The sequence below is a fragment of the Rhinatrema bivittatum genome, chromosome 1 (assembly GCF_901001135.1).
Source record: "Rhinatrema bivittatum chromosome 1, aRhiBiv1.1, whole genome shotgun sequence".
NCBI lineage: Eukaryota > Metazoa > Chordata > Amphibia > Gymnophiona > Rhinatrematidae > Rhinatrema > Rhinatrema bivittatum.
Window position 1 is genome coordinate 767,310,945 of NC_042615.1, and position 24,378 is coordinate 767,335,322.

General features: G+C 40.0%; 1 protein-coding gene across 3 annotated transcripts in view; it reads right to left on the reverse strand.

The window, feature by feature from the left end:
* The window catches only part of WDR7 (WD repeat domain 7), a 1,145,388-nt gene that overhangs the window by 143,679 nt on the left and 977,331 nt on the right, over positions 1-24,378 (reverse strand). For all 3 annotated transcript variants that reach the window (XM_029579728.1, XM_029579736.1, XM_029579721.1), the window contains one exon: positions 10,754-10,853. In XM_029579728.1, coding sequence (XP_029435588.1) covers positions 10,754-10,853 — 100 coding nt within the window. The remainder of the gene's footprint in view (positions 1-10,753; positions 10,854-24,378) is intronic.

The window sequence follows — 24,378 nt, forward strand, 5'->3', positions numbered from 1 at the left end:
ATATTAGGACTTACCAACCAGGAAAAAGATCTGGGCGACATAGTTAATATTACATTGAAATCGTCGGTTCAGTGTGCTGTGGCAGTCAAAAAGGCAATCAGAATGTTAGGAATTATTAGGAAGATAATGGCATATAAAACGGAGGATGTCATAATGACTCTGTATCGCTCCATGATGAGACCGCTTCTTGAATACTGTGTGCGATTCTGGTCACCACATCTTAAAAAAGATATTTCTGCACTGGAGAAAGTACAGAGAACTGTGAACAAAATGATAAAATTTATGGAATGGCTCCCCTATGAGGAAAGGCTAAAGGAGTTAGTGCTGTTGTGCTTGTAGAAGAGATGGATGAGGGGGGATTTGATAGAGGTCTACAAAATCATGAAAGGACTTGACTGGGGTAAATGTGAAACAGTTATTTACAGCTTTTTGGACAATATAAGAACTAGGGTGCACCCCAAGAAGTTAGCAAGTAGCACATTTAAAACAGAGACAATTCTTTTTCACTTAATGTACAATTAAGCTCTGGAATTCATTGCCAGAGGTTGTGGTTAAGGCAGTTAGTGTAGCTGAGTTTAAAAAAGATTTGGATAAGTTTCTGGACGAGAAGTCCATGAACTGCTTTATTCAACAGGAAATAGCCACTGCATGTTGCTGGCATTAGTAGCATGGGATCTATTTAATGTTTGGGTACTTGCCAGATACTTGTGATTTGGATTGGCCGCTGTTAGTGACACAATACTGGGCTTGATGGACCCTTGATCTGACTTAGTATGGCATATCTTATGTATTTATGTTTTCATTATAATTTATTTAGCTTGCTCCTTTAAATCCACACACAGAATATCAATTTACCCCAGAGTATCTTTTCTGTCCCAAGCTTTAAGCCATAAAATTTCCCAGCAAAGCATACTTACAAATCTTTAATCATAAGCAAAATCATCTTCTGCTGTCAGCACTCCCTTAGTTCCAGACAACCAACGACATAGGAAAATGTGGGCGAGAGTTTCTGGAAGCCAAATTTAGGGTTTTAGTTAGAAAGTTGAAATCCAGAACCTCCAGGGTGGCATTCTCTGAAATGCTCCCTGTTCCATATGCAGGTCCCCAGAGGCAGGCAGAGCTCTGAAGTCTCAATGCGTGGATGAGACAATGGTGCAGGGAAGAGGGATTCAGTTTTGTAAGGAACTGGGGAACCTTTTGGGGAAGGGGAAGACTTTTCCGAAAAGACGGGCTCCACCTTAACCAGAGTGGAACCAGGCTGCTGGTGCTAACTTTTAAAATGGAGATAGAGCAGCTTTTAAACTAGAACAAGGGGAAAAGCTGACAATAAGTCAACAGTGAATGGTTTGGAGGATACTAATGAAACAGGACAGTTAGGTCATCTGAACAGAAAGGTTCCAATAAAAGCAAACATAGTCCATGTGCCTAAAAGTAAAGAATCACCTAAGCTAAAAAATTCCAAATTATCCCTAGCAACTGAAAACCAGGTTGTTAATACAAACAAAAAACTCACTTTGAAATGTCTGTATGCCAACGCCAGAAGTCTAAGAAGAAAGATGGGAGAGTTAGTGTGAACGCAAGTAATGATGAGATAGAATTAATTGGCATCTCAGAGACCTGGTGGAAGAGGATAACCAATGGGACAGTGCTATATCAGGGTACAAATTATATCACAATGATAGGGAGGATCAACTTGTTGGGGGTGTGGCACTTTATGTCCGGGAGGGAATAGAGTCCAACAGGATAAAGGTCATACAAGAGACTAAATGCTACACGGGTAGAAATCTCAAGTTTTGTGTAAGAGTATAGTGATAGAACTATAATACAGTCCACCTGCCCATAATGGTCAGACAGATGATGAAATGCTAAGAAAAATCAGGGAAGCTAACCAATTTGACAGTACAATAATAATGGGAGATTTCAATTACCCCAATATTGACTGGGTAAATGTAACATGAGGATATGCTAGAGACAAAGTTCCTGGATGGAATAAACGACTACTTAATGGAGCAATTGTTTCTGGAACTAATTAGAGAGGGAGCTTTTTTAGATTTAATTCTTAGTGGAATGCAGGATTTGGTGAGAGAGGTAATAGTGGTGGGGCCACTTGGCAATAGTGATCATAACATAATCAAATTTGAACTAATGACCGGAAGGGGACAATATGTAAATCTACAGCTCTAAACTACATTTTCAAAAGGGACACTTTGATAAAATGAGGAAAATAGTTAGAATAAAACTGAAAGGTGCAGCTGCAAAGGTTAAAAGTGTACAACATAAGAACATAAGAAAATGCCATACTGGGTCAGACCAAGGGTCCATCAAGCCCAGCATCCTGTTTCCAACAGTGGCCAATCCAGGCCATAAGAACCTGGCAAGTACCCAAAAACTAAGTCTATTCCATGTAACCATTGCTAATGGCAGTGGCTATTCTCTAAGTGAACTTAATAGCAGGTAATGGACTTCTCCTCCAAGAACTTATCCAATCCTTTTTTAAACACAGCTATATTAACTGCACTAACCACATCCTCTGGCAACAAATTCCAGAGTCTAATTGTGCGTTGAGTAAAAAGAACTTTCTCCGATTAGTTTTAAATGTGCCCCATGCTAACTTCATGGAGTGCCCCCTAGCCTTTCTACTATCCGAAAGAGTAAAATAACCGATTCACATCTACCCGTTCTAGACCTCTCATGATTTTTAAACACCTCTATCATATCCCCCCTCAGTCGTCTCTTCTCCAAGCTGAAAAGTCCTAACCTCTTTAGTCTTTCCTCATAGGAGAGTTGTTCCATTCCCCTTATCATTTTGGTAGCCCTTCTCTGTACCTTCTCCATTGCAATTATATCTTTTTTGAGATGCGGCGACCAGAATTGTACACAGTATTCAAGGTGCGGTCTCACCATGGAGTGATACAGAGGCATTATGACATTTTCCGTTTTATTCACCAACAGGCATGGACACTGTTTAAAAATACAATTGTAGAAGCACAGTCCAGATGTATTGGAAGGAAGGCAAAACGATTACTGGCATGGTTAAAAGGTGAGGTGAAAGAGGCTATTTTAGCCAAAAAACATCCTTTAAAAATTTGAAGAAAGATTCATCTGAAGAAAACAGGAAAAAGCATAAGCATTGTCAAGTTAAGTGTAAAACATTGATACGGCAGGTTAATTTGAAATGAAGTTGGCTGTAGAGGCAAAAACTCATAATAAAAACTTTTACAAAATATATCCGAAGGAAGAAACCTCTGAGGGAGCCGGTTTGACTGTTAGATGACCGAGGAGGTTAAAGGGGCTCTTAGGGAAGATAAGGCTATTGCAGAAAGACTACATTAATTTACTAATGAGGATGTTGAGGAGATACTGGTTCCGGAGATGGTTGTCATGGGTGATGAATCAGATGAACTGAACAAAATCACTGTGAATCTGGAAGATGTAGTAGGCCAGATTGACAAACTAAAGAGTATCAAATCACCTGGACTGGATGGGTATGCATCCAAGGGTTCTGAAGGAACTAAAAAATGAAATTTCAGTTTTGTTACAATTTGTAACCCATCATTAAAATCATCCATTGTATCTGAAGACTGGAGGGTGGCCAATGTAACCCCAATATTTAAAAAGAGCTCCAGGGGAGATCCTGGAAACTATATACCAGTGAGCCTGACTTCAGTGTCAGGAAAATAGTGGAAACTATTCTAAAGATCAAAATCACAGAGCACACAGAAAGACATGGTTTCATGGAACACAGTTAACAAGGATTTACCCAAGGGAAGTCTTGCCTCACAAATCTGCTTCATTTTTTTGAAGGGGTTAATAAACATGTGGATAAAGGTGAACCAGTACATGTAGTGTATTTGTATTTTCAGAAGGCATTTGACAGTCCCTCATGAGAGGCTTCTAAGAAAAGTAAAAAGTCATGGGATAGGAGGCGATGTCCTTTCATGGATTACAAACTGTTTAAAAAGACAGGAAACTGTGTAGGATTAATGTCTAATTTTCTCACTGGAAAAGGGTAAACAGTGGAGTGCCTCAGGGATCTGTGCTTGGACCTGTGCTTTTCAATATATTTATAAATGAGCTGGAAAGGAATATGATGAGTGAGGGAATCAAATTTGCAGATGATAAAAATTATTCAGAGTAGTTAAATCACAAGCAGATTGTGATAAATTGCAGGAGGACCTTGCAAGACTGGAAGATTGGGCATCCAAATGGCAGATGAAATTTAATGTGGACAAGTGCAAGTTGATGCATATAGGGAAGAATGTTAGGTTCCATGTTAGGAGTCACCACCGAGGAAAAAGATCTAGGAATCATAGTGGATAATACATTGAAATAGTCTGCTCAGTGTGCTGTGGCAGTCAAAAAAGCAAACAATGTTAGGAATTATCAGAAAGGAAATGGTGAATAAAATGGAAAATGTCATAATGCCTCTGTATCGCTCCATGGTGAGAACACACCTTGAGTACTGTGTACAATTCTGGTTGCTTCATCTAAAAAAAGATATAGTTGAACTGGAGAAGGTACAGAGAAGGTCGACCAAAATGAGAAAGGGAATGGAACAACTCCCCTATGAGGAAAGGCTAAAGAGGTTAGTGCTGTTCATCTTAGAGAAGAGACGGCTGAGGGGGGATATGATAGATGTCTTTAAAATCACGAGAGGCCTAGAATGGGTACATGTGAATTGATTATTTACTCTTTTGTATAGGAGAAGGACTAGGGGGCACTTCATGAAGTTAGCAAGTAACACATTAAAACTAATCGGAGAAAATTCTTCATTCAACGCACAATTAAGCTCTGGATTTTGTTGCCGGTGGATGTGGTTTATGCAGTTAGGGTAGCTGGGTTTAAAAAAGGTCTGGATAAGTTCTTGGAGAAGTCCATGACCTGCTATTAATCAAGTTGACTTAGGGAACAACCACTGCTATTACTGGCATCAGTAGCTTGGGATCTATTTATTGTTTGGGTACTTGCCAAGTACTTGTAGCCTGGATTGGCCACTGTTAGAAACAGAATGCTGGGCTTGATGAACCCTTGGTCTGACCCAGTATGGCAATTTCTTATGTTCTTAATTCTGCCTATGTCTTCAATGGAAGTGCTTCTTAGATGAGTCACTAAAGTTGCCACGGTTCTCACTTGATGAGCTCTGACAGAATCTGTAATTTGTAAACGAGTCAGTGTATAACAATGCCCTATCTAGCTCACTATCCAAATGGATAGAGTTCATTTGGTAACTGGTCTTCAAAGGACACTCACAGTAAAAACTTTTAAAAATATATCCAAAGTAGAAAGCCTGTAAGGGAGTCAGCAGGACGTTAGATGATCGAGGGGTTATAGGGGCACTTAGAGAAGATAAGGCCATCATTGAAAGATTAAACGATTTCTTTGCTTCAGTGTTTACTGAAGGGAATGTTGGGGTCATACCTGTTCCGGAGAAGTTTTTCATGGGAATTGATTCAGATGAACTGAACTAAATCACGGTGAACCTAGAAGATCTGGTAGGCCTGACTGACAAACTGAAGAGGAGTAAATCATCTGGGCCCAATGGTGTGCACCCCAGGGTTCTGAGGGAACTAAAAAATGAAATTTCAGATCTTTTAGTTAAAATTTGTAATCTATCATTAAAATTATCTATTGTACTTGAAGACTGGAAGGTGGCTAATGTTTAAAAAGGGCTCCAGAGGCGATCCAGGGAACTTCAGACCAGTTAGCCTGGCTTTAGTGCCAGGAAAAATAGAAAGTGTTCTAAAGATCAAAATCACAGAACATATAGAAAGGCATGGTTTACTGGAACAAAGTCAGCATGGCTTTACCCAAGACAAGTCTTGCCTCACAAATCTGCTTCACTTTTTTGAAGGAGTTAATAAACATGTAAATATAGGTGAACCGGTAGATGTAGTGTATTTGGATTTTCAGAATGCATTTGACAAAGTTCCTCATGAGAGGCTTCTAAGAAAAGTAAAAAGACATGGGATAGGTGGCGATGTTCTTTTGTGGATTACAAACTGGCTAAAAGACAGGAAACAGAGAGTAGGATTAAATGGACAATTTTCTCAGTGGAAAAGGTTATACAGTGGAGTGCCTCAAGGATCTGTACTAGGAGCCAGCTTTTCCATATATTTATAAATGATCTGGAAAGGAATATGATGAGTGAGGTAATCAAATTTGCAGATGATTCAAAATTATTCAGAGTAGTTAAATCACAGAGCTTTTCCCTATTTTCTTCATTTGGATTTACTTTCTAGTTTTTGAAAGATGGTCTTTTAGTTTTAAAAGCCTCTTTCACCTCACCATTTAACCATATTGAGAGCTGTTTGGTCTTCTTACCTTTTTTTAATGCATGGCATACATCTAGTTGGGGCTTCCAAGATGGTGCAAACTTTTAACCTTTGAAACTGCATTTTTAAGGTTTTTTCAATTTCCTCATTTTATCTTAGTCTTCCTGGTTAAAGTTAGTTGCTACAGCAGTAATTTTTCCTTAATGTTTTCCCTTCGGTATTTATGATAAATTTGATTACATTATGATCCCCTAACCTCATATCAGACTTTGCAAAGTATCACCCTCCCACATTACTGTTTCTAAAAACTGATTAACCCATTTCCAACGTAAGGGCCTGATTTTAGAAAGCATTTACACGCTTAAAATTGGGTTTTACACTTGTAAATGCACTTAACCTAGTTAAGTGGTCTTTTGAAAATTACTACAATATATGCCATTGAATTGCCCATAGGATATTCGCATACAAGTGCACTCTGACTGGTCGATTTTAAAAGCCCTATGCATTCCAAATCCGGGAGATACGTGTGTGACTTGGCCCAGCGCGCTCTGTGTGGATTTTAAAAACTGTGTGAGTACGCATGAATCTCCTGGTATGTGCAGAAAAAGGGGTGGGGCAGGTCTGTACCATGAAGTCTGTACACAAGCATGCACTGGGGTCCCCTACCGCGTAACTTTACTTCTGCTATGGATGGCATGTAAGTTGTGAAATTAAAAAAAAAAAAAAAAGGGGTAGACAGTGAGGTTTTAAGGGCCAGGGCTAATAGGGTACAAGGGAAGTGAGTTAACTGGGGGGGATAGGAAGTCATCTCCTTTCCTGGGGCGAACTGGGAAATTCCTCCCACTTATGCAAGCGAGGTGGCATTTGCACGTGTCAATATGAAATTGTGCGCACATGTATGTGCGAATAGCTGATTTTAAAACGCGCACATGTATAGATGTTTTAAAATAGCTGCGTCCATGTGCACGAGCCGGCAAACGCGTGCACATGTGCGCCTATCTTAAAATTTACCTGTGTGTGTGTAAATGGCTTTTTAAAATTGCTATGACAATATGTTACATTTTCACTTGTAACTCCTTTTAAAACTACCTCCTTAGTGCAGAGTTCTGAAATGGTTTAGGAAGAGCTGAAAAGGTGCTGATAAGACAGGCAAGATAAATGCTTCTACATGTATATATGCGGTTGAATCTGCAATGAAAATTTTCCCTCTGGCTTGGTTTGCCCTTGGTTTGGCAGGCTTCTTATCTTGCTGATTTTTCAATTTGTTCAGCAAAAAAATTATGTACAACTACCACTGGCTATTTTGAAATAGATTGTGGTTGGTTAATGTTCTGCTGGCTGTTTCTCCACAGTTATTCATAAGGCTTTTATTTTATGTTTTGCTTGCTGTTTGGCATCATTCAATGCTTTCTTAGTTTAATGGAAAAGCATATCTTGAATATATAGCATTGTTGCTTCAATGAAAGTTAGAAATTGTGAGCTCTAAAGCCAAAATAATTACTCTGAATGAGTTTAAGGATGAACATTTTAAAGGAGCAAATCATATAGCTTATTTATTCTGCATGTACTGAACTAGTTCAGAGGTGCTCATAATCTTACTGACCAGTGCACCCAAGAGCACGTCAGTCTTTTAATGCTGATGTGAATCACTTACACAGAGAGGATTCCTGTGTTGGAAATAATGGAACTGGATAATCTAGCTGTCTGATTTGACTTTTTGCAATGCACATTCCTTCTGTGTTGGACATGTTTTTATTGTCTTTTTGGAAAATAATTTTTATTCTGTAGCTACATAGAAATGCAAAAAAGACATAGAACCAAAAGATGTCACTGGGCTCTCAGGCCCTAATAGCATAATAAAACAGTACAAATGGCATTGCACACATACCATATTTGATACATCACCACAGTTTTATCGTTATCCCATTCATACGCTATAATGAAACCCTTCCACTTCGTAATCCCCAACCTGGTAGTCTTCCTACTATCGCTATTACTCCAAGCATCTCCAACATACCACACATATATCTAACATAGAAGCAATGTAGATTGCCCATATACACTAGTTCTGAAGGTTTGAACTGAGTCATAAGGGAATTCTGCCATTTTAAAATACAGTGCCCTCTTGAAAAAATGAACACATATTAGTTCACTTAAATAAGGCACATTGTTGGGAAATATGAGGAAAATTTTCAATTCACATTGATTAGTATTGAAAAACAAAATCTGCTGCTATGTAAATAAAGATTCTGAACACAAAGTCCTGTTAATGAGGAGATGAACAGATACCCAATGTACATTTTGCTTTTGCCTGTTCAAGAGGTTTTTGATTATATAGTCTGGTAGTTATAAATAATAGCAAGACAAGACAACTTCAAGTGTAACCAGTTAATAGTTTATCTTCAGAAATTATTTTAGTTTAAAAACCCCATACCAATATAATCCGCAAATTTAGGTCCTGAATTACAGCTTTATTAATGCACTTTAGTAAATAGGTCCCTTTCATAGCTATTTAAGCCAAGTTGAAATTGCTGCTAATGTGCATTAATAATGTATGCTATAGCGGCTGATTTTTAGCATGGCTTAGTAAATGGTATTATCATGAAATAATTAAAAAATAATTTTAATTAGCAAACTAATTTCTGAAGAAGAGACAATTTTAAATGTAAAGCTATCTGTTATCAATGACAATTTATTATGAATGATCCAAAACAAAACTGAATTCTTTAGGATACATTTTTAAAACTTATATTCCGCAATTTACAAGAATATTCTGTCCAGTGCAGATTAGATATATACGTCCATAAAAATATTTTTAAAACAAACAGAGATAAATAATATTCATATAGACAGTAAAATGTTTAAAACAAAACTACAGTAAAACAAAAATTCAATATAAACTGCGTAAAAACTGACTACAACATGCATGAGCCTCTCTAAAAGATAATTGCTTTTAAGATAATTTCTAAAGACCTTCAGGTCCTTCTTTTCCCTCAAAGCTACTGGTAAAGTATTCCACAATACTGGGGCAGCATAGGAAAGTGCTCTTAAAATGCGTTTTTCTCAGTTTGCAGTCCCTTGCACTAGGCAACTGCAATAATTTTTTCTGGTTGAGCGCAAGGTTCGTAAAGGGACATGTCATTCAATTGCTCTTCTTACTGAACAATAATTCTCATAATACAGTAATCTGTGCAGAATAATTAATAGTTATTTATTTTTTTTAACATTTGTTGCCATTTACCATTATATTTAAGTTTCAAATCTCTATCACTACTCATAATTCTTACATTTTCCAAAGCTCCGATTTAATGCTCTTTGACATTTGTAAGCACTGCTTTTAATCAAAATTAAATGCTCTTGGATTCAAAATGTTCTAAATCTACATGTAACATACATTTTTCTTTTTAAAATAATGCAATAAATTGTATATGTCCTAGAGCTGATACATTTTCTAATGTAAAAGTCCCATTCAGGGTCAAATACTTTAATACAGTTACCCACTCTAATCAAATTGGCATATGTTATAATAAGATCAAGCACTGAAACATCGTCCTCCATGACGTTTCCACAGTGTAGACATGCTCTAAAAGATCTATTTGTGAATAATACATTTGTAGAATGTAAATCATCATTACAAACCCATGTTATGAAGTAGATTTTAAGAGCTTTCTCAAAGTAACAGAACAAGTAAGAACCTTGTAAAAAGAGTGCCCCAATCACTTTTCAACTAAGAACAGAGAAAAGTCATTGTCAGTAAAATTAGAACAAAAAAAAACTGTATGAAAAACTATCATTTTCCTGCTTTATATTTAGATATAATTCTTCTTCTGGCCACTGACCACCTCATCCATTTACAATAACGACTTCACAGAATGAGTGATGACAGGAATTCTCTTTTCCTCGTAGTTTATAAAAGATTATACATGAAGCCTGCAGTAATGCTATTTTAAACATATTAATCCAGCTTGATATTTCACTGTTAAGATTTGGCTACCATTATTGAAGCTTAGAATAAAAGAACCCCATGTCTGTTGCTGACCAACGTTTAGCAAAGGAGTGCAACACACTGCTGTAACAACCACATTATGCTAGCTTGCAGATTCTGTTAATAGCAGAGGGTTTCATTTCCAAAGATGTAAAACATGAAATTGACGTATAAGGTTCTATTAACAGAGAAAACTAACCAGTACATTTGCTGCATATAACAACTGAACCAGAAGAATATTTATTGCAGAATAGGCCATGATTGGTAACAACTTACTTTGAGCTCTTACTTCCTCAAACTATGGCAGCTTTTCAGTTACAGTGAATGAAGACAGTAGGACTTTATATCCTTTGAGTCCTTCATTAAACTATTGATCCCTTTACCATTATCCATAATGTTCCAGCAGCTCAGTATGTCAACTGGTGCAGAGCTAGTCTCTTTTTCCTTTCAATAACTTGCACATGTTATAAAGAGGAAGTCACAATGATTTATTTACCTGACATTTTCCAGTCCGGATGTCGTACAGGGCCACTGAACCATGGCGAGCTCCAACTGCTATTCTATGACTCCGTTCACAATAGCTGACCGTGTAGAACCTGAATTGAACATCACAACATGAAACAGGAGAGACATGACCTGCTTGCTACAAGTTCATAGTTAATACAGTTAAATATGGATAACTTTCATATTTAAAAAATGCCTTTTCTGTGCTCTCTCTATCTATATATATACAAAACATGCACACGCTTACATAAATACAGAATGCATACTTACTGTGTGATCTTAAGCTAAACAAAAACTCCCGAAACTTAATCCCTCCTTATTTCCTTGCTCTCTTTAATCTTTTATTGATTTATAATTTCTTTAACACTGTACAGCAATATTGTTTTTCTATAATAGGTTTGTCTGAGGAATGCAGGATAACCAGGCACATACACGGGTGACATCATCTGACAGAGCGTCTCCCAGAGATGGCTGAAAAAGCTTGGAAAGATTTTTCTGAGCATTGTGTGGGAATTCCCCCAGTCTTATGTACTGCCAGAAAATACACAACTCCGGAAGGGGAAGGAGGAAGGTTTTTCTACTATCCTCAGACAATACTCATTAGAGGTAGGCAATTTCTCTTCTCCAAAGGAAAGGCGTAAGACCAATCCCTAACTAAAGTTTGCCTTCAACAAAAAAAAAAAAAAAGGGGCAGTAGAACATGTTTTTGTTGGGAAGAGACCCTATTCCTATCTTACATCCTTTTTATTTATATTTATTATAAGGAAGTCAATCTGAAATCATGAAAAGGATCCTAGGGAGGATGGAGTTGGATTCTCTACCTCAGAGACTACAGGACAAACTAACCATTCTTATTGTTGTGCCAGGAGCCAACACACAAACTAATGGAATGTAATTGTATGGCTTTGCACACCTCTTCGATGGAGGCCAATCTTAGATTGGCACTGAAATCAAGGCCTTAACATTTTGAGCCTTCACATGTCCTTCGAGGGTCAGCCTTCCTGGGCAAAAGAGAAAGAAATGCAATCTGCTATCCAACTGGCAACTGTCCGCTTAGTCATTGCTATCCTATAGGGATGTGAATCGTTTTTTGACGATTTAAAATATCGTCCGATATATTTTAAATCGTCAAAAAATCGTTAGGGCCACGATACAATACCAATTCCCCCGATTTATCGTTAAAAAATCGTAAATCGGGGGAAGGGGGAGGGCAGGAAAACCGGCACACTAAAACCCCCTAAAACCCACCCCGACCCTTTAAATTAAATCCCCCACCCTCCCGAACCCCCCCCCCAATGCTTTAAATTACCTGGGGATCCGTCGGTGGTCCAGAACGGCGGCGGTCCGGAACGGCCCCCTCAATAGAATCGTGTTGTCTTCAGCCGGCACCATTTTTCAAAATGGCCGCCGCAAAATGGCGGCGGCCATAGACAAAAACGATTCGACGGAGGAGGTCGTTCCGGACCCCCGCTGGACTTTTGGCAAGTCTTGTGGGGGTCAGGAGGCCCCCCCAAGCTGGCCAAAAGTTTCCTGGGAGTCCAGCGGGGTTCCGGGAGCGATTTCTTGCCGCGATTCGTTTTCGTACGGAAAATGGCGCCGGCAGGAGATCGACTGCAGGAGGTCATTCAGCGGGGGTTCCGGACCGCCGCTGAATGACCTCCTGCACTCGATCTCCTGCCGGCGCCATTTTCCGTACGAAAACGATTCGCGGCAAGAAATCGCTCCCGGAACCCCGCTGGACTCCCAGGAAACTTTTGGCCAGCTTGGGGGGGCCTCCTGACCCCCACAAGACTTGCCAAAAGTCCAGCGGGGGTCCGGAACGACCTCCTCCGTCGAATCGTTTTTGTCTATGGCCGCCGCCATTTTGCGGCGGCCATTTTGAAAAATGGCGCCGGCTGAAGACAACACGATTCTATTGAGGGGGCCGTTCCGGACCGCTGCCGTTCTGGACCACCGCCGGATCCCCAGGTAATTTAAAGCATTTGGGGGGGGGGGGTTCAGGAGGGCGGGGGATTTAATTTAAAGGGTCGGGGTGGGTTTTAGGGGGGTTTAGTGTGCCGGCTCACGATTTTAACGATTTTTCACGATAGTTTACACACCCAAACGGCAACAATACGATTCCCTCCCCCTCCCAGCCGAAATCGATCGTTAAGACGATCGAGGACACGATTCACATCTCTACTATCCTAGGTCTTTCAGGGTCAAAAGAAAAAGATGGGTGTGCCTTCTATGACTTTTTTCTGCTCCAGATAGAAAGCAATGGGTCTTTTTCAATCCAAACTCTGCCTGTTCTCTTCGATGGAGATCTTAGCATAGATAATCGGTTCCTAATTATCTGGTAGGAAAAAAAAGCCAGCAGGATGATTGACTGGTAACGGTGGAAATCCTGGACTATTTTAGGAAGGAATTTAGTAATACAGAGCACCACGTTGTTATGATAAAACTTAATATAAGGTGGATAAGTTACTAGGGCCTGCTGGAGCTCACTGGGTTGAAATTACCAGCACCAAATTTTAATCTTCCAGGTCAGGAACTTGAGCCCACAAGAGTTCAGAGGCACAAATGGAGTTTTCAACTGCTAAGAAAGAACCATTTTGAGGTTCCATGACAGTGTATATAGCTTGATGGCAGGCTTCCACTGAAGGAAATCCCTTATAAATCTGGTAACTAAAACTGGACAGAGATGAGGTTTTCTTCTACACGCTGGTGATAAGTGCTAATTGCACTAAGTTGTACCATAACATAGTTGGTTTTGAGGTCTGACTGAAAAATATAAAGGTGAATTTTCAAAGCTGGGCACGCATCTAGCACGTGGCTCATGTTCACCCGATTTTATTAGGTGGCCAGATGTGCACACAAGTGCTGATGTGTGAATATCTCTCATTGGACACAAAAGGGGAGAAATGTGGACAGGGCCTGGGTAGGGCAAGGCCAAGAGATGTGCGTTCAGGTCCAGTGCCATGTAACTTTACTTCTGCTATGGATGAAGGGTAAATTTGAATTATCAAATTTATAGGTATCTAGAAAGTGTTTGAGGAGTCTGGGTTAACGGGGGGATTGCAGGCTAATGAACCAAGGGTGTTTGGAGGACCTAGCTGAACACTGGGCAAACTGGTGGACAAACTAGTGAAACTGGTCATTGGTGGGATATGTGTCTGTTATAAAATGCCTTCACTTGCACATCTGTAAGCCAACTTACGCTGCTGGAAATGTACAAGCATAAAACTAGGCTCACATATATGCATGCCTAGGCTATTTTATAACATGTGCGTATATGCATATGTTATATAATTGACGCCTATCTGGCCATGTGCTGATACACATGCGTATGTGTTTGCTCGCGTGGCCATTTCAAAGTTACTGTCATAGAATGTATGCAAGCGGTTTTAGTCTAAGGCAAGGGAAGGGATCTAGGGCCTTGCTTTTACACTAGATGGCAAAACTTCTCCATTTACACCCATACATTTTTCTGGTGGTTTACTTTCTAAAAGCCTGAAGGACCTGAGATACTATACTGGAGAATCCAAAGGAAAAAATAACTTCCATATCAACAATGAGGACCAGAGACTAGATGTTGATTATGAAAGAGCATTTCTTGATTCTGTGTAATCAGTACTGGGGAACTGCCCAAACTGATTTGATTCCTGATGGATAGCTCTTGAAGGAAAACTAATTTACCTTGGCTAAGAATGATCTATGAATATCTTAGTTCCTTTACCACTTCTGAGCTTGATTAAGGCCTTTACAACCAGAGCTACTGGAAGGCATACATACAGAAGACCTATCCCTCAGAAAAAGAAGATGACTGATGCTATTCTACGCTCTGATCCTCTCCTGAAACAGGTCAGGACTTCTGTTCTGTATGGTCACGAATAAATCTATCTCAGAAATTTCTCACTCAAGAAAAATCCTTTTCACTTCATCATAATCCAGAAACCACTCATTAAGAATAAAAGGAGATGGGAGCTGTCTAGAAAACACAATAACAGTAATAGAATAAAAGACGGCAGAAAACAAAACAAATTGGTCCATCCAATCTGCCCAGCTGAGATTAAAAGTGGCAGAGAGAGGACCTGAACCCTGGTCTTTAGATTCACAGCTGTGTGCTCTAACTCCTTACACTTCACTGAATTTGTTGGCCAGGACGTTCTTTTCCTGCCAGGTACATGATCTTAGAGGCATTCCACAAGAGAAGGCCCAGATCCACATCTTGGCAATTTCCAACATAGATATCAGGACAATTTTGTTGGCCACCTGATATTTGAAGGCCTTTAAAGCATTCAGAAGACCATAGATATAGAGAATTGATGCAGTATATATTTTTTCTAGACAAACAATGGCTGTAGGTTTGAAGCCCTTGTGTAAGAGCTGCCTAGCCCAGCTGGGAGATATCTGTTGTCAACACAATTTGTTTAGATGGAATTCTGAAGGATAACCTCACGGCCAGATTGTTTATGAGAAAGCAATGAAGACAGGACGTTTCTGAGATCTCCCATGAACTTGATGTGTTACTGAAGTTCTTGAATGGCTTGATTCCACTGAAATGTTATGGTCCATATGAAGACCTGCCACTGATGCCATGAAGTCCAATATTCTTGACATCTCCCAGGTTAATATCTGCTGATTTTGAATGACTCCCTTCCTCGTGGACATAAAGTCTGTTATCCTTTTGGTGGAAGGGAGGCCTTTATCCCACTTGTGTCTGGAATAGCCCCATTGAATTCCATTTGGGGTGATAGCCTGAGTAATTTATAATGAATTCCAGTAGCTCCAATATCTGATACTGGACACAGATTTGTTTGTCCCGTCTGACATGTGTTCTTGACCAGCCAATCATCTAAGCAGGGTAATACATGAACCTAAAGTCTGCACAAAAATGCTGTGATGACAGCAGGACAATTTTGGAAAAATTATGGTGCCAATACCAATCCATAAGGCAAAATATGATACTGGAGGGGATGTATTCCTACAATATATCTGAGATAATTCCTGTGTGTGGGTCTCTCTATATGGGTATATGCTTCCTTGAGATCCAGAGACATAGTCAGTCTTTTTCGTTTTAAAGAGGAATAATAGTGCCTAGAATAAACATCTTGAACCTTTCCTTCAAGAGGTACTTGTTCAAGGGCCTTAGGTCTGGAATGGGATGATATCCTCCAGTTTATTATGGTAACAAAATATACTTGGTGCAAATCCTTGGCCCTCTTTGCTGCAGTGGGACAGATTTGTGTTCAATTTCCAGCAATTACTGGTGATGAAGGGAATTAAGTAACCCTTTTGGTGGATTCTCAATAACTAATCCTTAGCCCTCTTTATAATCCTAGAGAATCAAATTTATTGGGGCTAATCATTTATGCAAAACCTTAGCCTCCACCCAACAGGCATATTGATTGGTGTGGAGAGTGGAATTCTGCTATGTGCTCTAGATTCAGTCAAAAGCCTGCATCTGGTTTTTACTGGGTGGCTATATGGGGTTTGAGCTTCTTGTCACAGTCCACTCCGCTAGGGACGAAGGAAAGGTGCAATGACTAAGCAAAGGCGTACCTTGACAGGATAGGTGATCTGGAGCTGTCTTCCGCCTAAGGTAGCTGCCATTCCCCATGGGTTGGGCCCTTGAGTGCAGGCAGCTGCCAGGACTTCCACAGGAAGGAAGGAAACAGATTGGACTGAAGACCAGGACCAGAGAAGAGAGTAGGAAGCAGGAGAATAGTTGAAGGCCAAGAATGGAGCATCAAGCATGAGTAAGGATCAGAACAAGAATCCATTGAGCCATGTTTCTAGCAGTGGCCAATCCAGATCACAAGTATCTGGCAGGTAGTAGATAGATTTAATGCTGCCAATGCCTAGGGATAAGCAGTGGCTTTCCCCAAGTCTACCTGGTTAATAATGGTTTATGAATGTTTCCTCCAAGAACTTGTGTGCAACCTTTTTAAATTAATCTATGCTAACCTCCTTTACCACATCCTCTGGCAATGAGTTTCAAAACTTAATTGTGCACTGAGTAAAAAATATGTTCTCCAATTTGTTTTAAATGTACTATTTAGTAATTTCATGGAGTGTCCCCAAGTCTTTTTATTATTATTATTATTATTATTATTTTTTAACAAATATAGCCTTTCTACTCCACACATGATACTATAGACCTCTATAATATCCCCCCCTCGGTCTTCTCTTTTCCAAGCTGAACAGCCCTAACTTCGTTAGCCTTTCCTCATAGGGGTGCTGTTCCATCCCCTTCATCATTTTGGTCGCCCTTCTTTGTATCTTTTCCAATGCAACTATATCTTTTTTGAGATGTGGTGACCAGAAATATAAGAAATACTCCAGGGTGCAGTCTCACCATGGAGGGATAGAGAGGTATTATGACATTCTCCATTCCTTTCCAAATAATTCCTAATATTGTTTGCTTTTTTGGTTTCCACTTTACACTAATCCGAAGCAATTCATATGTTCTTATGTTAAAGGATAGAACCTTGAGGTACTCCATAGGAGAGAGGGCAAGGCTGTGATAGTACTGACTCAAGTATGACAGTTTTGGCATGTGATTAAAGAGAAAGGAGATAAACCAGGCTAATGCTAGGCTAGTGTTTTTTAGACAGTCTACTGTTGTCATAGATAGCTGCCTAGGCCCTGGATGACCTGATGACAGCTTTCTAGAATACACTGCTTAGTGCCAGCTTCTTGCAGTAAAAAAGCAACTTTATTTCATGGATCAGTGTTCACACAATGTTTTCAGGTCGTGTCCTGAGTGAGACACCAAGACATCCCCAGTGATACATTGGTAATTATCTGTAGGCCACCCTAATTCTCCAGGACCATATAGAACCTACTTCCTTTTTACAGATTCAAAAGAATCCTTAACCGAAAACTGTAGTTATCTCTGCTTCTGGGTGAGCCCTCTCCCTCTCTCTCAGCTTTCTTCCTGAAAATCACACTGACTTCACAGCAATCATTGAATTGGCCTCAGCCGTGTCTTCCAATTACTAGCACAGTCTTCTGTGTCTGCTACCTTCACTTTAATTGCATCTTGTTCCTTATGGCTTTATAAGATGCTAGCCAACTCTTGCTCTCTTTTCCTTTCCACTTTAACACAGTGCTCCCCTGAGATCTACCTTTACAGTTTCCTCTGTCTTTTGGACAATCTAACCATCCTGTTTCTTCAGGCTGCATCTGCCTGTGGAAAGTCATGGCTTCATCACAACTGTATTAAATGCTTTTGAGAAGTCTAGAAGTATTAGTAGAACTGCTTTTCCAAGATCCAGAGTTGGGATTCATGGGTAAGTCAGTCACATCCACAATGCAAATATCCACAAACTCTGACTCCAATGATAGTGATGATGAATTGGTGCTAGCTAGTGTCATGCAAAATGCATTGAAGGCATTCATAACAAAGTGATCAGCTGTAAGACAGATGCCCACTGGCCAATCTAGTAATGTGGATAGAAACATGCCCCCTTCCCCTGCTTCACAAGGGGTTTAATTCAAGAGAGGATATGCTATGCAGAGTTAATACCCTCGCTAAAGGAGTTCCTTAAAAGTGTGAATTCATAGACATCTTCTCGCTCCTGATCAGAGGCCAGGATAATGAAGGCAATGACCTGAAAGAGAAAGACTAAACCAGGGAGGGAAAAAGATAGAAAGCAAAAACTATTCAGGATAATACACAATTGGGAATCAGCATTTTATATTTTTATTGATAAGATACCTTGACCCTATCATGCATGTGCACAAGTATTTTTGTGGCTGGGCCTGGCTTAATTATGATAAGTTCAGGAACAGCATGGCAGAAGACAGTTCGATATCAACAGGCCACATGATAGTCAATTTCTGGTTCAACAAGATAACATTACTCTGGCACTTTCATGCTGAGTGGCATGCTATTCCTTGAGCAATCTTAGAGACAAAGCCCCCATATTTGCACAGGGAGGTGTCCTGTTTTCAGATAGTTCAATACTGAGCACTGCTCATGGAACCCCTGTAAGTCTAGACGTTTCTCTAGTTGTGGAGTGGCACATGCTGGAACACACTGCAGGGCAGCAAGGATTCACAAACCGTAGGCAAGGTAATTCCAAGGGGCCACTGATATGCCTGGCCCCATTCCCAGTTAATTGTAAGGTCATGCTTCCCTGGTTGCACTAGTATATGCAATGGAAACATGTAGAAGTGATTGCAGATGGTTTCACACAGGGTTTTCTTATATCTTGTTTCATGACCTCTCATGTTATGATGGTCCTAGTATGTAATTCCTTGTCTGAGAAAATGTGTGTGTCCATGACTATGAGGAAAATTGGAAGAAGGATCCATCTGAAGAAAATAGGGAAAAGCATAAGCCTTGGCAAGTTAAATATAAAACTTTGATAAGACAGGTTAAAAGAGAATTTGAAAAGAAGTTGTCCATAGAGGTAAAAACTCATTATAAATTTAAAAAAAAATATATCTGAAGCAGGAAGCCTGCGAGGGAGTCGATTAGACCATTAGATGACTGAGAGGTTAAAGGGGAATTTAGGGAAGATAAGGCCATCATGGAAAGACTAAATAGATTCTTTGCTTCGGTGTTTACTGAGGAGGATGTTGGGGAGATAGTGACAATTCAGATGAACTGAACCAAATCACGGTGAACCTGGAAGAAGCAATATGCCAGATAGATACACTGAAGAGTGGCAAATCACTTGGATCAGATGGTATATATCCCAGGGGTCTGAAAGAGCTCAAAAATGAAATTTCAGATCTATTACATGTAATTTATAATCTATCAACAAAATTATCCATTGTACCTGAAGGAAGGTGGCTAATATAACCCTGATATCCTCTCCAGAGGTGACTTCAGTACCGGGAAAAATCATGAAAACTATTATAAAGAATAAAATCACAGAACATATAGATAACACATGATTTAATGGGAAATAGCCAGCATGGATTTACACAAGGGAAGTCTTGCCTCACAATTCTGCTACATTTTTTGAAGGGGTGAATAAACATGGATAAACATGAACCAGTAGATTTGGTGAATTTGGATTTTCAGATAGTATTTGACAAAGTCCCTCAGGAGAGGCTTCTAAGAAAACTAATTGTCATGGGATAGGAGGAAATGTCCTTTTGTGGATTGCAAACTGGTTAAAAGACAGGTAACAGAGAATATGCTTAAATGGTCTGTTTTCACAGCGGATACAGATAAACAATGGAGTGCCTCAGGGATCTGTACTTGTCCCAGTGCTTTTTAATATATTTTTAAATACATTTGACAAATGTATGCCGATGGGCTGCTCAATATCATGTGGATATTTTTAAAAGTTCAATTCATTCTTGCACTGAGTAATTGAGCAGACATTGGGTTGCTGGACTATTGTGCACTACCTTGATGACTTCTTATTCATTGGCAAGGGCACTGTGGCATGCAGTTACTTCCTCAAAGCATTTCAGGCAGTAGCATGAGAATTCGGTATCCCTCTCTTACACGATTACACAGAGGGCCCAACTTCCTGCATAGTCTTTCTGGGCATTGAGCTCGATGCACTGGCAGAATCGGCCAGGCTCCCACATGATAAGGTAACAAAACTAAGACAAGCTTTGATGGCTGTTGGTCAGGTGAAAAAAACAACTTTTAAGCAATTTCAGTCCTTAATTGGGTTATTTGTCTTCGCATGTAGGTTGATGTCCATGGGTTGTGTATTCATACAGCAAATGGCGAGGGATACAGCAGGGGTTAGGAAGAAGCATCATCACATCAGAATTGCAAGCCCTATAAGGCATGACTTCAATGTATAGGAGCAATTCCTATAATAGTTCAATGGGCTAGGAATGTGGCCAGACCATCCAGGTAGCTGGAGCTTTTTACTTATGCATCAGGTAGTCTAGACTTTGGCATATACTATAAAGGATCTTGATTTGCAGAGGCCTGGCCCAATGAGTGGCACACATGGGATACAACCCGTGATATTATGTTCCTGGAATTGCTTCCCGTAGTCATCGCCTTATACATTTGATGGGAGGATTTGAGCAACAGAAGCATGGTATTCAGGTCAGACAACATGGTGGTAGTGGAGTCTATCAATGACTGACAGCTAGAATGGAATGAGGGATAGTGTTCTTAAGGGAGTTAGTTTTGTGGCGTTTGCTTTATATCATTACAATACGTGCAGTACACATGCCAGGCATTGAGATTTGCATATCTGACTCATTATCACGCTTTAAATGGTCATCTTTCAGGTTCCTTGCACCAACAGTAGATGCAATTGGGACATCAGCCTGTCCAGAGGTTTAGCAGTTTGGCCCCCCGAGATTTGGAGCCTGATTATGGATTCTCTCTTCAGCAGTTCCTGAAAGAATTACTTCAGAGTGTTATCAGATTTCCAGAATTTCTGGTCTACTGATGATGCAGAGCTGCAGTAACTCATAGAGACTCAGTCCATAGTAAACTATATTCTACAGCACGAGTGTGAAGGAGTTTCTAGGGCATTTGTATGCACATGCTTAGCGAGTATAACCTTTTGTGCAAAGCCTTTTGACCACCACAACCCAATATTTAGTTTTGTTGTCAAGAAGATAATGCAGGGGTGGGCAAAAAATAGCAAAAAGAGGCAGGAATGCAGATGCCTAATCACCCATGAGTGCCAGGGCAAACTATTGAAAGTGCTGCCCAGAGTTTGTTTTAATAATATGAGACCTTACTATTTAAATGTGCTTTTTTGCTGGTGTTCATTGCAGCAATGCATATTAGTGAGCTGATACTGCAATCTTCTGTGGGCTTACCAGCCTTGGGTTTACAGGTGGGTGATGTGGAGGTAAAACATGGCAGGCAACTATCAATATTCATAGATCCAAGACAGATCAGACAGTCATGGCTGAGAGAGTGGTTCTAAGCAGGTTGAAAGGTGATCTTAACTGCCCAGTCATAAATTTGCAAAGTTACATATTCCACAGGCCTGCTGGTCCAGGCTCATTGCTTATGCACCTTGATAGGTGACTACTGTCATGCTTTCAATTTGCTAAGATTCTACAGATGAGCTTGGAGACTGTGGGTATTGAAGATAAAGGTTACTCTACCAATTCCATCAGAATAGGAGCAGCAACCACAGCTTCGGCTTTGGGACTCCCGACAGAAACAATAATGGCAGTAGGCAGATGGCGCTCCTGGCGATAGCAACTTTATATGCGATCCTGCAGTTATCATCAATAACTTGCATGACCAATATATTTACTTGTTTCAGGTGCGAGTTGACTAATGTGTTTTCTCTTGATTGTCAGACATTACTTTGTACACTGGGCACAAAAGCGGGCCCATATAAGACCACAAGGAGTACATCTGGGCATGGCAGCAGAACAAATTGCAGTGATTTAGATGGGGCACCGGGGAATGTAGTGGGATAAATTTAGGTCCCTCTTATGGCATATGCATAAGGAACAATACTCTCCTTGGGTTATAATCATTCACTTGTGGGGAAATAATATTTCATCTATGTGTAGCACTGAGCTAGTTCAGAAGGTGCAAAAACATATTTCAATTGCGGAGCTCTTCCTGGAGGCATGCATCGTCTGGTCTCAAGTGATTCCTGAAAGAATATGGCAAGGTTAAAGATTCCATTGGGCCTTAGAGAAAGCAAGGAAAAAGATAAATGGATGGGCAGATTCATTATGATCCTAGATGGTATGAGATTAGTGCACGATCTAATTGATGAGAGCAGCCCCGATTTGTTCCACCTAGATGGAGTGCATTTGTCTGATGTGGGCCTGGACATATTCAACAGTGATCTCCCATGATGCATTAACTCAGTCTGGCCATAGCTATTTATAAGAATGGGGGCCCTCTAGCAAATTAAGTTTAATTTCCAAGGGGGCCATGGCATGAGAGGCGTGCCCAGTATGGACTGAAGACTGTGAATGGAGCTGTTAATGTAGCAGATAAGGTCCTATGAGTAGTATGAAGTATGATAGTAGACAAAGGTGAGCTGATGCTACCAGAGTGACCCAGTCTGCTTCAATGGAAAAGGGGAGCAGAGCAATAAGGACAATGCAAGTACACGAGATTTCTGACTTCTACTATTCGGGATACCAGATAGCAATTTTGGGCTATGCTAACTTCATGCAATGCAGGGCCAGCTTTGACAGCTGAGTCCTATACACACCAATAAGTCATTTGCTTGTAAGCATATTGCAATAGTTGTGTGCTGGGCTACCCCATAATGTTTTACTGTTTAGCTAGTGTAATTAAGTTAGCAAGTTACTGAATGTTTTGCCATGTATGATTATTAGGATTTACCATGCATTTTGGATTATGTTGCGGCCATGTTATTTCACATAAATTTTTCTGGTGAACAATTTACTGGCTTGTCTGTGATCATTTATCAGATGCTGAAAGGCTAAACAAGTCCTGTGTCTCTGTTCCCTGTATGTGTCGAGACCCCTGTAACTCATCACCAAGAGGTTGATTTTAAAAGCATTGCTTGCGCTTTGAAGTGCCAAAAAGTGGAATATAAATCAAATAAATAAAAAATAAGAATATGGGATCCCCGACTTCTGTGGTCCAGGATACCAGTTAGCAATTTTGGGCCCAACTAACTTCACGCAATGCAGGGCCAGCTTCAATGGCTGAGTTCCAAGTACACCAATAAGCCATTTTCCTGTAAACATATTGCAATAGTTGTGTGCTGGGCTACCCCGAAATGTTCTATTGTGTAGCTAGTGCAATTATGTTAGTGAGTTACTGAATGTTTTACCATGTATGATTAGTAGGATTTATAGAGATTTTGGATTATGCTGTGGCTAGGTTATTCCACATACAGTTTTCTTGCAAACAATTTACTAGCTCATTTATGATCATTTATGAGATGCTGAAAGGCTAAGTAGGTCCTGTGTCTGTGGTTTCTGCACGTGCTGTGGTCTAACAGAGACTTGCTTTACTATACTGGGCATTCTAGCTTCCATCCAATTTGTTTGCATTTTTTCGGTTCTGTGTAAACCAGAGAGTAGGTTTGGGATTTTTTTATGTGACAGGCTTTCACTGGGATGATAGCATCTACAGTTGATTTCAGGTTTGTGTTCCAGGTGTCAACCAGGTAGATAGTTGAGATGGATGGTGAATTATGTTTGTGTTCCAGAAAATGAGCCAGGCCAATGATATCCAAAAACTGAAGGAAGGGAGAGGTGGTGTTTGTTGGAGATTTTAATTTAATTTGCTGGATGTGGATTGGAGTATCTGTGAGAAGTAGGGAGATTGTGGATGCCATTCAAGGGACTTTACTCAAATAAATAGTGATGGAATTCATGAGGGGTGGAGTGATACTGAACCTAATACAAATAGAGATAGTATATCTAATGTCCGTGTGAGCACCAATGATCATTAGACAGTATGGTACGATATAACCGTCAAGATGGAGAGAAGTTACATGAAGATCAAAGTCTGGGCAATAAAAGTGAAATTCTGCAGCCCCTAATATAGAAACATAGAAATGACAGCAGAAGAAGACCAAACGGCCCATCCAGTCTGCCCAGCAAGCGTCACGCCTTTTTTTTTTTTCTCATACTCATCTGTTACTCTTGGCTCTTAATAACCTTTTGGTTCTATTTCCCTTCCACCCCACCAATAATGTAGAGAGCAGTGTTGGAACTGCATCTAAGTGA